At 46.8% G+C, this 15,451-nt stretch overlaps 1 protein-coding gene across 1 annotated transcript in view; it reads right to left on the bottom strand.

Moving 5' to 3' along the window:
* Positions 1-15,147: 15,147 nt before the first annotated feature.
* The window catches only part of LOC142584788 (uncharacterized), a 46,845-nt gene continuing 46,541 nt past the window's right edge, over positions 15,148-15,451 (bottom strand). The window contains exon 5 of the mRNA XM_075695051.1: positions 15,148-15,396. Within this exon, the coding sequence (XP_075551166.1) occupies positions 15,260-15,396 (137 nt within the window). The 3' untranslated portion in view covers positions 15,148-15,259. The remainder of the gene's footprint in view (positions 15,397-15,451) is intronic.

The following is a 15,451-nucleotide window of genomic DNA, read 5'->3' as shown; positions in this document are numbered from 1 at the left end:
AAAAGGGCGGCAGCTTGCATTTTCTGTGTGGACTACCGAAAACTAAATCAGGTGACAAAGACGTGTACTCGCTTCCCCGTATAGACGATTAGCTCGAAAGCCTTCGACACTCGCATTACTTCTCTTCAATGGATTTAAAAAGCGTAAATTGGCAAATCGCAGTTGACCCGAGAGACCGTGAAAGAACTGCTTTTGTGACAGCAGACAGCCTATACGAATTTAAGCTCTTGCCTTTCGGGTTGTGCTCTGCCCCTGCTACGTTCCAACGCCTCATGGACACCATGCTTTCAGCCCTGAAGTGGAAAACCTGCTTAGTGTAGCTCGACGACGTTATCGTATTCTCCGCAACATTTTAAGAACATCTCGAACGGCTTGAAGCGGTTCTGCAGTCCATCCGGTCTGCCGGCCTTTCCCTGAAACCAGGGAAGTGCCACTTTGGCTTTGCGGAACTACAGTTCCTTGATCACGTTGTCAGCCATGCAGTTGTACACCCGGATCCCGAAAAAATTGTCGCCGTCGCACAGTTTCCCGTACCATTCGATAAAAAGGCTGTCGGGCGCTTCCTCGGCCTCTATGCCTATTACCGGCGGTTTATTGCAGACTTCGCTTGTATTGCATCGCCGTTAACTCTACTTACGAGAGACGACGTTGCTTTTGTAGGGGGCGACGAAGAGCAAGGTGTATTCAACGACTTGCGGGAACGTCTCCAAACACTTCCAGTGCGTACTCACTTTGATGAGAGGGCTTCTACATTGCTCCACACTGATGCAAGCAATCTTGGCTTGGGAATTGTTCTTCTGCAGCAGCAGGACGGCACAGAAAGGGTACTTGCCTATGCAAGTAGAAAACTCTCACACACAGAGGCTAATTACTCCACGACTGAGAAAGAATGCCTCGCCGTAGTATGGGCGGTTAAGAAATTTCGCCCATATTTTGTATGGCCGCCACTTCACAGTTATCAGCGACCAACATTCACTGCGTTGGTTGACAAACCATAAAGGTCCTTCGGGACGACTGGCGAGTTGGAGCCTACGGCTGCAAGAGATTGACATGACTGTCAAGTACAAGTCGGATAAATGACATGCGGATGCTGACTGCCTGTCTCGATCGCCGATAGGGTCTTGTGCTACACCCGAAGAAGACTCGGCGTTTATTTGTGCTCTGGACACGTCCACCATGGCGCAGCAACAACGGGACGACCCTGAGTTGCTTAAACTCATCAGTTACTTAGAGGGCAAATCTGCGAAACCTCCTAGAGTTTTCGCAAGAGAACTGTTGTAGTTTTGTTTCCGGGCAAAAGTACTTTACAAACGAAACTTTTCTTGGACTGGGTCCCCCTATGTACTCGTCATTCCTGCAGCTCTTCGCACGGAAGTAATTGAAGCCCTTCACAACGAGGTGACTTCTGGTCATTGAGGCTAGGCGAGTACTTTGGACAAAGTGCAGCAAAGGTACTATTGGCCGAGACTTACCACAAACCTGAAACATCACGTTCGCCCTTGCCTCGACTGCCAGAGACGCAAGTCGCCTCCGTCGAAATCAGCTGGTCTCCTACAACCCGTCCTGGTTCCTCGAAGACCATTTGACCAACTCGGAATGAATGTATTCGGCCCACTTGTTACTGCTACTTCAGGGAATCGCTTTGTTATCGTCACCACCGACTATCTCACACGTTACGCTGAAACAAAGGCAATCCAGAGAAGCACAGTAGCCGAGCTGGCGCGCTTTTTCATTGAGCATATTGTGTTGCGACACGGTGCACCAACCGTCGTGATAACAGACCGAGGAACCGCATTCACGGCTGCACTTTTAATCACGTCTTGCTGCTAAGTGGAACGGCTCATCGGAAGTCAACCGCCTACCATCCACAAAGCAACGGATGAACGGAACGCCTAAACAAAACAATTGAAGACATGCTCTCCACGTACGCGGATGTTGAAAACAAACATTGGGACGACATCCTACCTTATATCACCTTTGCATATAACACGGTGAAACAAAAGACAACGCGCATGACTCCGTTCACCCTTGTTCACGAACGGGATGTATGAACGATCGTGGATGCAATGCTTCCACAAGACTTTGACGACACTGATACGAACGCCGATGTGTTTGCGCAACGCGCAGAAGAGGCTCGGAAGCTCGCACGCTTGCGGATCTGCCAGCAGCAAGACTATGACGCAGGGCGGTATGATCTTAACCGTCGAATGGTAATCTGTGACGTCGGCGACAGAGTATGGGTTTGGACACTCATGCGGAAACGAGGCCTCTCCGAAAAGCTGTTAAGGCGATACTCCGGACCATATCGTGTATTTCGCCGACTCAGTGAGGTCGTCCCCGATAGTCCCAAATGTGCGCGACGCCGCATGCACCGTCCTGAACTTGTGCACGTTGTCCGCATGAAGCCGTATGTGAGCAAAAAAATATGCGCGAGACTCTTACTTCCGCGAGTGACATTTCTGGTTTAGTATAGGGGCGATGCTCTTTTCGGGAGGGACAAATGACGCGTGTATTCTACGCAGAAGACAACGACGACGGGGGCATTAACGGACTCCGCCTAGTGGGTGGGTGAGACTAAGTGAGGACGAAGTCCTGCTTCTGTTCCGTTTGTTTTTGAACAGGTTGTCCTGTTGTTCTTGAAGAATGTCTCTGTGTGTTCTGTTCACGTTGTAGCGCGACAATATTCCTCTACAAAAGCGGCCGTAACCCCCTTCAACCGAAGAGGCACCTACATTGCGTTGAATGCGAGACAAAAATCTTAGCAACAGCGTTACAGCCACTTCGAGCCGCGTGCACTCTGTCGTGCTCGATGGTTTGCCCATCAACCTAAAGAACGTCAAACTAAACGCTATCACTTTTTGAGCAGCCGACACACTCTTGCACTGCGGATCTACGGCGGCAGCCACCGGCAACGCTGCGCGGACACAGCAATTGGAGACGCATGAAAACGCTCGCTCACCGTCCTTAATGCGGCCGACGAAGGTGCAGTCTCGTCGCATATATACTAAGAAGGCGGCGAAAAGTGTACGTAATTTTCTTGACGCCTCGCTAACCACCCAGCAGCAGTCAAGAATTTCCAAGTCAGTCATATACGACATCCTTCCCTCAAGCAACTGCCGGAACGTTTTATGCGAGGACAATGAATAAGCTTAAATACCCCATTCCAATATAAGAGCAGCCAAAATATATTCCTATGATAATTGTGTTAGTATCTTATTTTTTGAATAGCAACTATTACCGTTAACGCTTGTTACCTTATGCTGTAATTGAAACGTAATATAACAAGACCTGTAGATAACGCATTCTTATTCTTGTAAGATGTAACTGCTGCTAATCACTTCTTCTTACGCAAATGACTTAAATATTCGCTCTAGTCCAGTGGAGCAGTGGCAAGAAATGCACCGCATGGTCCTCGGCCGTCTGTATTTGGGACAGGATCTACTGGCCACATAATAGCATGCCGCATCCTTAGCATCTTTCATATGCGTACCTTCACTGATCTTTGTGCCGTATATGACCTCTTCACGCATGACCCTTCTTGCGAGACCACATACATGCCTTTAAACATGTGGCATGCTGATGAGTACCACTTATATCCGGGAGGTTAACCAGGAAATGACTAATAGTGCAATGGTCCCTGGAGCCGCAGCAACGACACACGCATTGCAGAGCCACGGTAGTCAAACGTCACATGATGACTAGATACTCGCATATAATTGGAGACAGAGTTTGTGGTGCTCATTTTCCTTCGAACGAAGCGGCTGCCCGTGAGCATGCCACATAGTTACCTCATAATACCAGCGTTGACAGACAGAACCTTGCCGTACGGTGATGGTGTCTGTACGAGGACTTCGTTCGGAACGAACGACGGCAGCATGAAGAGTCGTTGGTGACCTGCGGGCCGACGGGAACGACAGGACAACGCTCGCCACTGATGAAAAGGAAGCCAGCATCGATGATTAGAGCCATGGAAGCTATGTTCTTGACGGTGACTTGGAAGTTGAAGCCTGCCATGTGCTGAACGCAACAGACCTCAGAGAGGCCAACTATTGAGGCCGTCGCATCGACAATGGTCTCAGGACTATTCCCCGCAGAGACAGCAACATCGGAGACCTCGGCCTTCGAAGGAGTCCACGGCACTGTAGGTGTCATCGCGTGAGAGGTGGACGCCCCTGGCGTGAAACACGCAAGGACGTCAACAGAAACATTGTAAACTGTGGCTATAGTTAGCTTTGTCCAAGGTAACTGGGACACCCTGTATACTACTACAACAAGGGGTGCCCATCCGGGGCAGTTGCGTACCGTATTTGGTATGTAATTAAAATCCTATGAGCGGTTGTATAATATAAAGCCACGATTAAATAATAAACATTGCGTACATGGAATTACTAATTGTAACGTACACAGATCGCACCGAAAGCCGAATTCTAAGCTGACCTTGACCCCCCAAACGAAGTAAATTGCGGTTTAGGACGTACCTTGAGGGGTTTGTAACTCGTCAAGGGGCAGTCGTATACAAATGAGATCAGTACCCAAGGATTTGTCTTGACGAAGCCTATCTGAATATATAGGTGGATTACACTGATCACGTGAGCGCGATTTCTCCGATAGATGGCGCTAGGTGTCGATCGCTTCGCTAGGCGGCGTGCGTGCTGGCTGCTGGCGTATACAGAGAGCCGTAAAGCACCCAATGGCCATTCAAGATACCATCGCCGTCGTATCTAAGTGTGTTTCCACGAATGGGTGATTTCAATCGCAAAGAAAGTACCTTTCAGACAAGAAAGGAAGACTCGTTCGGCCTGAAACTATAATCAGACGTTAATGAACCGACCACACAATGGCGAACTGCGTTGGGCTTGGTTTCCTCTGACTTCGTTGGAAGGGGGCGGAATTCGTCGTGGCCCGAATAAGTTCCATACATAACTACTTCAGGATCCCAGGACGGTGGTTGTGCTAATTAAAAACAGCAGAGAAGAAGAATGTGAATCCATGAATGACGATGAAAGTGTTATGGAATACGACAGTTCGTCTAACCAATCAAGTGAAGAATTTGATGAAGGTGCCAGTGAAGATGGTGAGCAGTGATGAATGAATGAATGTGTGTTTTTTAGTGGCGCAAGGGCCAGGTATGGCCAAAGAGTGCCAAGACGGTGAAATAGGCATGTTGCGAACGTAGTTCCCGCGCCTACTAGGACGCCCCTGGCGGCGGCGAGCGCGCAACTGGCACGATACGACCGGCCCGCTGGCGATCGAAAAGCCTGTCTGTGCCCTCTTTCGCGCGTAGCTGTTGCCTTTTCGGAGTAATGTTGAAGTGCAACCCGAGCTGTTACGTAGTGGGCTGCAACAGCTCGTACATCAACTCACTAGGAGCAAAGTTTTACAAGTTTCCGGGCCGACCGTATGAAGTAGAACGGAGTCAATGCTGGCTCGCGCTTGTCCGACGGCAGAGTGGTTTATGTTCCGGCGTTACGCCAAATGCGTTAACGCTGAATTCGTTGCTTTTACAGCAACGATGGCAGCAACGGGACACCTGTGGGGCGTACCAGCATATACAGCAAACAAAGTAATTTGTTTCCACACTCTACCGAAGTAAAGCTGTGGAACTCCTTCCCTATCCTCTCCCATTCAAACGGCGCCAGGGCTTCTTGCTGAGAGCTACGAGGAGGGGTTGCAGCTGGCTCAGCTGGCATACACTCTTCTGCACCCAGCGTATCAACTAGAGGGCAGTTGAGATCACCAAAATATTTGACGACGTGGTTTATTGGAACCTCCTTTGCACGCACTGAAAAATCGCAACAACATAAGAAGTGTCGGACTTCCAGTAACTTGGGCGAAAATATTTTCCCAGCCTAGCCTAACAAAACTGGTAAGTTCCTCACTTTTTGTGTTTTGGGAGAGCAACGTTACAGTACCTTGGCTAGGTCTTACGAGACGTTGGTACGCCCCACGTTCTTGGTTGAGATGTTTTGGAGTCGCATTTGCCGTCCTGTATGCACAGGGCAACTACCGCGGCGTGCTTGCTCTTGCCTACGATATCAGCACGGCAACCGCAGCTCCCCGCTAAGATTTGTCGGCTGTCGCCGATCTGTAAGAATCAATGTCACTTATAATTTCATGCGTCCACAACGTATATAACGACGTAACTTACGCTGAGCTTCACGCATCTCGCTGATGCGGTGATTTAAATTTCGTTTGCGGAATACACCTAGCAGTCACTTCCGATCCGTGCGAGTTCAGCACATCCATCACGTCGTACACGTGCCCCGCTTCAAATTGACGACTTCCTTTCTCCAAATACCTTCCACGAAAAAAGCTGGCAAGATGTTGTGATTTCCGAAACCCGGCTAAAATTAATATCGGCACGCTGTTTCGCGCGATCACTACCGTTTGACAGGGCGCCAAACACGCAGCGCAAGCTGTTGACGCCGTGAGTAATCCTACCACACTTGAGCAACTATTCGTCAGACGGCGCTAGGGGTCCGAAAGACAGGGCGCCGCCTAGCACTTACAACGTGCCCATGACGAGTTCTGTGAAGTTGATTTGGCGTGGCTGTAAAGGGGCCTAAAATAGTCACGGTAAAGTGCGTAAAATGTACGTGCTCAGATTATGGCGATGACTAATAACGAGTACTATGAGCCTTACGCTGCATTGCGGAAGAATGATATGATATAGAGAACATGTAAGACGCAAAAATTAGCTACAGCACAACTGCCTCACAAGAGCCCTTGAAACGCGAAATCCTGGAGACATGTGCTATACAGTACGACTATTAAAGCGGCATCCTCTGAACAGAGGAAGCGCTACGAATGTATGGGACTAATAACATGTAAGACATCTCTGAGGGAACCTAGGACTGAGTTTGTATTGAAAAGCGGTTCTGGACCGAAAAACATTACACAATGAAGAGGAATGTGCTGCCGATATGCTAAGGAAAAATGTCTCCTCTCAGATTAGGCTTCCCGACACTCCAGTAGGACGTGGAGGACGGTCAGCCTCTCCCCGCATCTACCACAGGTTGGAGGGTCATGTCCAGTGACTAGGAAGTTAAGGTTGCCAAATGTGGGTCGTATTCTGAGACGACAGAATAGGACATCTGTTCGGCGTGATTTTGTTGCTGAACGACGGAATCCTACCTGCGGCTCTATCACGTGGAGCTTATTATTTGTTTCCGAGACCGACGTGCACTGCCAGTGGTTTCGCAGTTTCCTTCGTAAGAAATGCCTCAGATTTGTGACAGGCACATCAACGGTAGGGTTAACAGCTCGCGATGCGATTGACGTGGCCAGCTCGTCCGCCAGAACGCTACCCTCGATGCCCCTCTGGCCAGGCACCCAGCATATAATGATATGCTGGTTAGATATGTGCGCTTTAGACAAGATGGAATGGAGTTCATTAAATACTGCATTTTTTGTGTATAGAGTGACATCAACGCCTTCACGACGCTTAGGGAGTCTGTATATATAGCTGATTTTTGAAGTTTTTATTTTCTTATATGCTTCACAGCAAACAGTAATGCGTAGGACTCGGCGGTAAAGATATTTGTTTCCGGACGCAGTACATCGGATTCTGAGAAGGATGGACCGACGGCTGCATAGGACACCCTGGCATTTGACTTCGAAATGTCCGTGTAGAACCCCGCGCAGGAGTTCTTGTGCTGGAGTTCTAGGAAATGCATTCGAATTTCAATCTCTGGTGCGTGTTTTGTTACTTCTAGAAAGGATATGTCGCATTCTACCACCAGCCATTCTTAAGGTGGTAAGAGCTTGGTTGTATGCATCAAGCGAAGCTCGAGGAGTGGGACATGCATTTCATCAATAAACTCCCTCACACGCTGTGAGAAAGGCTATCTTACAGAGGGATGATTACGGAAAAGTGTACGGAAAAGTGTAGCACACGTCATATTGTTAACAGTGTTAAAACATTATGTTGGTGATTGGAGTGTATTTACAGGAAATATGGGAGAATTATGTAAGTTCTCTGCAGGTGGAGTGACCTTTCATTTGATTCAGCGTATAAGCTTTCAATATGGTTTGTCCTGAAAGCGCCACTGGCTACGCGGACACCTAGATGGTGGACATGATCAGGATCTAGAATCTTTAGTGCGCTCGGAGCGGCAGAGTTATATACGACGGCACCGTATTTCAATGTTGATCAAATTAGGCTCTCATAAACATTCATCAGACACTTCCTGTCGCTACCCCGTGCTGCGTGGGATAGGAATTAAGTAATATTCATTGCCCTCAGACATTTTTCTTTAAGATATTTAATGTGAGGAATGAAAGTAAGCTTACAGTCAAGTATAATACCTAGAAATTTGTGTTCTTTATTGATAGGTATTTGATGTCCACACAGTTGAACACAAGGATCTGGAACCAGGCCTCTCTTTCTAGTAAAAAGGACACAAAAACTATTGTGCGGATTGATTTTAAATTCGTTTTGGTCTGCCCCTTTAGACAACTTGTTCGAGCCCTGCTGTACCTGTCTTCGCATCATCATCATCATCATCATCAGCCTGGTTACGCCCACTGCAGGGCAAAGGCCTCTCCCATGCTTCTCCAACAACCCCGGTCATGTACTAATTGTGGCCATGCCGTCCCTGCAAACTTCTTAATCTCATCCGCCCACCTAACTTTCTGCCGCCCCCTGCTACGCTTCCCTTCCCTTGGGATCCAGTCCGTAACCCTTAATGACCATCGGTTATCTTCCCTCCTCATTACATGTCCTGCCCATGCCCATTTCTTTTTCTTGATTTCAACTAAGATGTCATTAACTCGCGTTTGTTCCCTCACCCAATCTGCTCTTTTCTTATCCTTTAACGTTACACCTATCATTGTTCTTTCCATAGCTCGTTGTGTCGTCCTCAATTTGAGTAGAACCCTTTTAGTAAGCCTCCAGGTTTCTGCCCCGTAGGTGAGTACTGGTAAGACACAGCTATTATATACTTTTCTCTTGAGGGATAATGGCAACCTGCTGTTCATGATTTGGGAATGCCTGCCAAACGCACCCCAGCCCATTCTTATTCTTCTGATTATTTCCGTCTCATGATCCGGATCCGCCGTCACTACCTGCCCTAAGTAGATGTATTCCCTTACGACTTCCAGTGCCTCGCTGCCTATTGTAAATTGCTGTTCTCTCCCGAGACTGTTAAGCATTACTTTAGTTTTCTGCAGATTAATTTTTAGACCCACTCTTCTGCTTTGCCTCTCCAGGTCAGTGAGCATGCATTGCAATTGGTCCCCTGAGTTACTAAGCAAGGCAATATCATCAGCGAATCGCAAGTTACTAAGGTATTCTCCATTAACTTTTATCCCCAATTCTTCCCAATCCAGGTCTCTGAGTACCTCCTGTAAACACGCTGTGAATAGCATTGGAGATATCGTATCTCCCTGCCTGACGCCTTTCTGTATTGGGATTTTGTTGCTTGCTTTATGGAGGACTACGGTGGCTGTGGAGCCGCTATAGATATCTTCCAGTATTTTTACATATGGCTCATCTACACCCCGATTCCGTAATGCATCCATGACTGCTGAGGTTTCGACTGAATCAGACGCTTTCTCGTAATCAATGAAAGCTATATATAAGGGTTGGTTATATTCTGCACATTTCTCTATAACTTGATTGATAGTGTGAATATGGTCTATTGTTGAGTAGCCTTTACGGAATCCTGCCTGGTCCTTTGGTTGACAGAAGTCTAAGGTGTTCCTGATTCCTGATTCCTGAATCTGTCTTCGCATACTGCCAGGCAACAGGATTTGAAGCCGATTTTAATCTCGCCCACGTAGACGGAATAAAAAATGGCAGGTGGTAATGCAGCACGAAGCGTGTTCATCTTCACAATAAAGAACGTACAACTAAGCACGCCACCCTGGGGTACACCTGCTTCTTGTGTAAAAGGTCGCAACAATAGGTTGCCGATTTCACGCGAGAGATATGATTGAACAAATAACTTTCAATTATTTTCAGCATATTTGCACAGATGCCCATTCCAGACAAGTACCGCATGATCCAGTAACGCCTTCTCGATATCGAGGAATATTGACAAGAAAAACTGTTTATGTACAAATGCATCGCGGATATATTGTTGAGTATATTGATGAGTTCAAGGAAATGCATCTGCGAATAATCTTTTTTTTTAAAAGCTTACGCAGGCCGCTTGTAAGAGCTATCGGGCAATAACTTGCCGCCATGGTACTGCCTTTCCCCTGCTTCAAAAAATTGACCACAATCGCTTCTTTCCAATTGTATGGAAGGTATCCGGCAGCCCGAATATTGTTGAAGAGTGTGAGTAGTGTAACTTGTGTGTCAGTTTGCAAGTTTATGATCATGCCATACATGGCTTGGTCAGGTCCTGGTGCAGTGCTCTTGCATGAGATCAACGCAGCTCTCAACTCGGCCATACTGAATGGCCGCTTATACGCTTGGGCGTGTCTGCATTAACGGACAAATGGCTTAAGTTCTTCTATTTCTTCGTATTTAAGGAAAGATTCAGAATAGTCTATTGAGCTCGACCCACGCTCAAAGTGTTCCGCAAGAGAGTCTGCCTGATCTTGCAAGGTATCCCCTTGTTAGTTCACCAGACAACGGATCGATTTGCGTCCCTTTTAGCTTTCTCAAGATATTCGACACTTTTGCCTCCTGTGTGTATGAATTAATGGCGGAGAGGAACCTCACCCAGTTTTCTCTCTCTCAGCCTGACGTCGTGTCCGCCCTCCCTCTAATGTAATTTGTTTAGACTGAATTAGATTTTCGGCATTAGGCGATCTGCCCAATACGCCCCATGCCTTGTTCTCTCATTTTCGCGCAGCTCTACAATCTTCGTTTCACCAGGGAACATGTCTTGTTGGTGAACCACCATTCCTCTGCGGGATAAACTTTTCGGCTGTATCAATAATAAAAGCGGCAAAATATGCAACGGCATCATCTATAGTAAAATTATTTATAAAATCTGGTGGTAAATTAGATGATTCTTTAAAATGCTCCCAATCCGCCGATGCTAATTTACATCGAGGAATATACGGAGGGTTCTCAAGCACAGTCATCCAGTTTAATGTTACAGCAAATTGGTCACTTACATCGAGTATGTAGGGGTTAGGAAGCTGATTAATTAGGTTATAAAAATCAGTTTATCGCAGATGATAGTTAGGTGGTAAGTATATAGAACACACAGTCACCCCTTCCTTAAAAAGGGGTGCCCGAACTGACACTTCCTCATGGAGCGTGTGGAGGTCGATGTGCTCGCGAGCAAACTACAGACTTGTCCGTAACTACCGCAACACCGACGGAGGCGTTAGCCTCGTTCTGTCTTTACGATAGATTGTGTACTGACGTAGAAAGTTTGTCTGTGCAGGTTTCAGATGTTTCTCTTGAACACGCAGCAACCTTGGATTATGTTTCTGTAGTAGTTCTCTAACGTCGTCCAGGTTATGTAGAAGTCCTCGTACACTCCACTGTAGTATTTGTTTCCATTAGGATAAATGTGTTGGGTGCTGTGTGTTTAAGAGATTGAGATTAGTTCACGGGCCCTTTGGAGGTACCGTGATGTGAGTTTTGTGAACATAAAATTCAAGTGTGGTTAGGAAGTATCGTAAGCCTCGAAAGGGCGCTATCGCAAGGTGTATCTCAGAGAAGTGTTCTTTCCCCAACGTTCTTTAATGTTGTAATGGCTGGTCTTCCCGCTAAAGTGCAATAACATTGCAGGCATGCCCATATATCGATATATGTGGACGACATTTGTCTTTGGTTAACCGGATATCAACACAAGCGTTTAGCTCTGATAGCTCGACAGGGATTACTTTCAGTTCAAGATTACCTTCAAGGTGCTTGGTTGACTCTCTCGGTGGAAAAATATGGCTTCATTATGTTTCCAGGTAGAGGAAGACGGTATGCGCGGCTGAAGATAGGCCTTGATCAATCTTACCTTCGCCAATTGAAGCACAAGCGCTTTTTGTGCGTCATTATTGACTACCGTCTACAGTGGCGACGAGCTGTGGACCCGATTGTGACATCACTATCTTCGCGTCTCAATCTGATCCATAGAGCTGAAAGTGAGCGATGGGGAAATCACCTTTCTTCTAGGATCAGGCTGCACGATGCACTTGTGACGAGTCGAATAATGTATGAGCTCCCTTTAATTTCCCCCTCGCTGTCACAGCTGCAACGACTTGAGGTTTTGCACAGAAATGGCTTACGTAGGGCTCTTGGCGTTCCGCAGACTGCTCCTGCCGATTCAGTAATTTATGAGTCTAGACCCTTAGCCTAGTCACTCCACAAAGGTTATTGATGCAAATTGACCACCTCAAACAGACGGTAGCCCGGCAAGCCCTTCTACAGCGCCTTCGAAAATGATCGGAGCTCCGAGCGTACTTGGCCCTTAATACTCTTGGTTACCTGGGTCTTGACGCTAGAGGTCGAACTAACAGGTTGAAACCACCTTGGTCATTCGCGAGCCTTGATTGTTCGTTGACAACTCCTCACGTTGGCGCTAAGCGGAGTTCTCCCTTGGCGGCCACGCGTTCGCTCGCACTGGAAAACCTTGAGGCTGAATTTGCACGTCATCTTCAAATTTTTACTGATGGCTCTATGCACAAAGTCAGAGGATCTATTGCAGCTGCTTTACTCATTCCCTCTTTGAAGTATGGCTGGTCTGTTCGCTTCACTGCAGCCGTGTCCTCCACAATGACCGAAAGCGTTGCAATTGAGGCAGCACAAAAGAAGCTATGGTTTTGTACGCCTCAACCTGTCGTCATTCTTACAGATTCGAAATCTGCCTTTCAAAGGTTAGAACACGTGTTCCCGACTGAGGCCTTATGTCTTAGCTCCCTACGCTCGGTGCACAATCTCCATATCAAAGGCTTTTCCATACGTTTCCAATGGGTGCCCTCACACATAGGAATCATAGGCAACGAGAGGGCGGACAGCCTCCCCCATAGAGCACTGTCAGGAATCCATTGAGAAAAGTGCCTCAAGAGGATCAGAGTCTCTTCAGATAAGCGGTGTTCTGCCAATTCAGTTCTTTGTGGAGCTCACCTGAAAAGACATGTGTGACCAAGGGCCTCAAAACAAGCGAAGCCACTTTAAAGCTCCACGTTCGCACGGGCTCTGCTGGTACACTGGTATAGATGTATAAGACTAGCCTGGCGTTGTCTCCATTATGTTCAAAGTGTGGTGTGTGCGGGGACATTGTACATTACCTTATGTGCTGTACTCTGTATAACGCGTAGTCTGTTATTCGGGTCCCTCAGGAAGATAGGAACTCACCACAGTTCTCTTCAGGACATTGTTTTCCCGCGTGGGAACCAGTTGTGTAGGAACCAGGTTTCCGCCTTCCTTTAAATTACCTGCAGGACACGCGTTTGGCCTCCACATGTTGGCATTAGGAGTGACTAATTGTAATTGTGAGGTCTGTGTCTGATTTCTGTGATTTATTTGTTTTAAGTGTCGCTACGGTGGCGCACTTGCCAGCAGCAACTGCAAGCTAATTCCACCAGTAGCCTACAACCACTCAACTCAACAACTCAACTCACGAACGCCCCTCCTCCCTCGCCTGACGCCCCATGCATCGCGCGCCACAGGAGAGGGCGCGTATCCTGGCCGCGTTCCTCGCTCGCTCACGCGAGGTTGAACCGCGTACGCTGGATCACCTTTATATGCTTTCACTCATATGCAACTTCAGGGCCACAACGACGCCGACGGCAAAGTGCCTCCGGAGTTTTCTTATAATTGTGACCGCAATAAAAGCGTGAGGAACGAAATAAGGAAGGGATCATGAAATCCGTCTCTATTTGCGATAGCTATTCTGGTTGCTTTGAAATATAATAGTAAGGCTTCGGAAGGAGGATTTTTCTAGGCAAGCTTATCACATTTTTGCAAGCGACTTTCTTTGCCATATTGCTAGTTACTGCGAGTGATCTCGCAAGCTCAATAGAAGAAGATGCCGCAAAAGAGGACCATGTCTTGTCTTCATAATTTGCAAAGGTCAGTCAAAAGAAAGAACAGGCCTCATGGCTGTTGACGGTTATGCTTTAGCATTGAATGAGCGTAGTGACTGGACCCCAACTGGACCCCTCTTTCGCGATTCTTTAAGAACATTGAGCGCCATCCACCGCCGCCACCGCGAACCCTGTGCGTGGCCTCCGAAATGCACAGCGCACCGGGGCGCGCGAACACATCGAAACGCCTCGTGCGGCAGCCGGGGCCCTATCGTGTATAAATTTTGGACTTCCGTAAGAATGTCATTCGAAGATATATTTATGAAGTGCAATCGTCTACGGTTAACTTTTTTCTTTAAAAAACCTGATTTTTTTGACGCTTTGCACACCTATTCCTCACATAGTTAGGCATGCAGTCCACCACATCAAGTGAAATCTTGCAAGAATTCCTGATATGGCTTGTTTTATAGCAAGGCGTGTGAATTGGGAACGGGTAGTTGCTTTTTATTATTCAGTCACTGTTCTCCGACAATTCACATAGTCATTAGTTTTCTTTCATTGCAGAATTCAGGCACTCACTCAGATTACTACCAAAGATAGTATCGCTGCGTTTAAGCAAATAAATGTTTTGAGTGTTGCCGCGACATCCAGGTTCCCTTTCTTTTAAACATAATAAGAATGTAACGCATATTATGAGGCTATAATTTGCCTAGAAATGTGTGCTCTTCACCATAGGCTAGTAATCTGTACTCATTACGGTCGACAAATTTTTCCCCCGAAGTTGACTTCATGCTCTAAAAGGTAGAACAGGACTTGCAAGTCAAGTATTAGCATATAAGGCACGACAAATACAGAATCAAGCACGATATGAGATCCACAATCTAAGCATCGCCTTTGCACTGCAAATTCCTCTAAATGTCGCCTTTTCTTCACAAAACTGTTCCCCGTTGGTTATAAACAGCGCTGACGCTTAATTTTTCTGTTGTAAAATACCTGCGCAAGAGAATATTTTGTCTAAATCGGTCGCTTTGTGTATTGTGCATTTAAATTTAAATGTATTTACGGAGAAGCTGCAGCTTCGATCAGCAACAAATACACACATAAATAATTTAAAAGGTAAAGACGCCTTAAATATAAAAAAGATATGTGTCGCATATGTAACATAAAAGAGTACTAGACGTCTTACATTATTCGCTCCGCCATGTGTAACATCACTCAGAACATTGCAAGCAGTTTATTTTTTCCTGTTTATCTATATACCTTTATTGTGATGATGAGCTTAACAAACGTTCATTTAGTGATGTCATCTTTTGGAGCGCTTCTTTCAACACTAGTAGTCTCCTTCGCCGTCGGGGCACAAGTCTCGGCTGTGTTTTGGCACGATGACTCCACACGTGTCCACAAAATGGTCGATGCAGTCTTGCGGCACATTGTCCTTAACCGCTGTATTGGTCCACAGTATGCATTCTGTGCATCAGGATAAAAAGAAAGGTAAATAATTAGAGCGCACGTTTTTACTATT

This window comes from Dermacentor variabilis, chromosome 6, assembly GCF_050947875.1.
Source record: "Dermacentor variabilis isolate Ectoservices chromosome 6, ASM5094787v1, whole genome shotgun sequence".
NCBI lineage: Eukaryota > Metazoa > Arthropoda > Arachnida > Ixodida > Ixodidae > Dermacentor > Dermacentor variabilis.
Note: the sequence above shows the minus strand (reverse complement) of the source record. Positions and strands in the feature narration are given on the sequence as shown.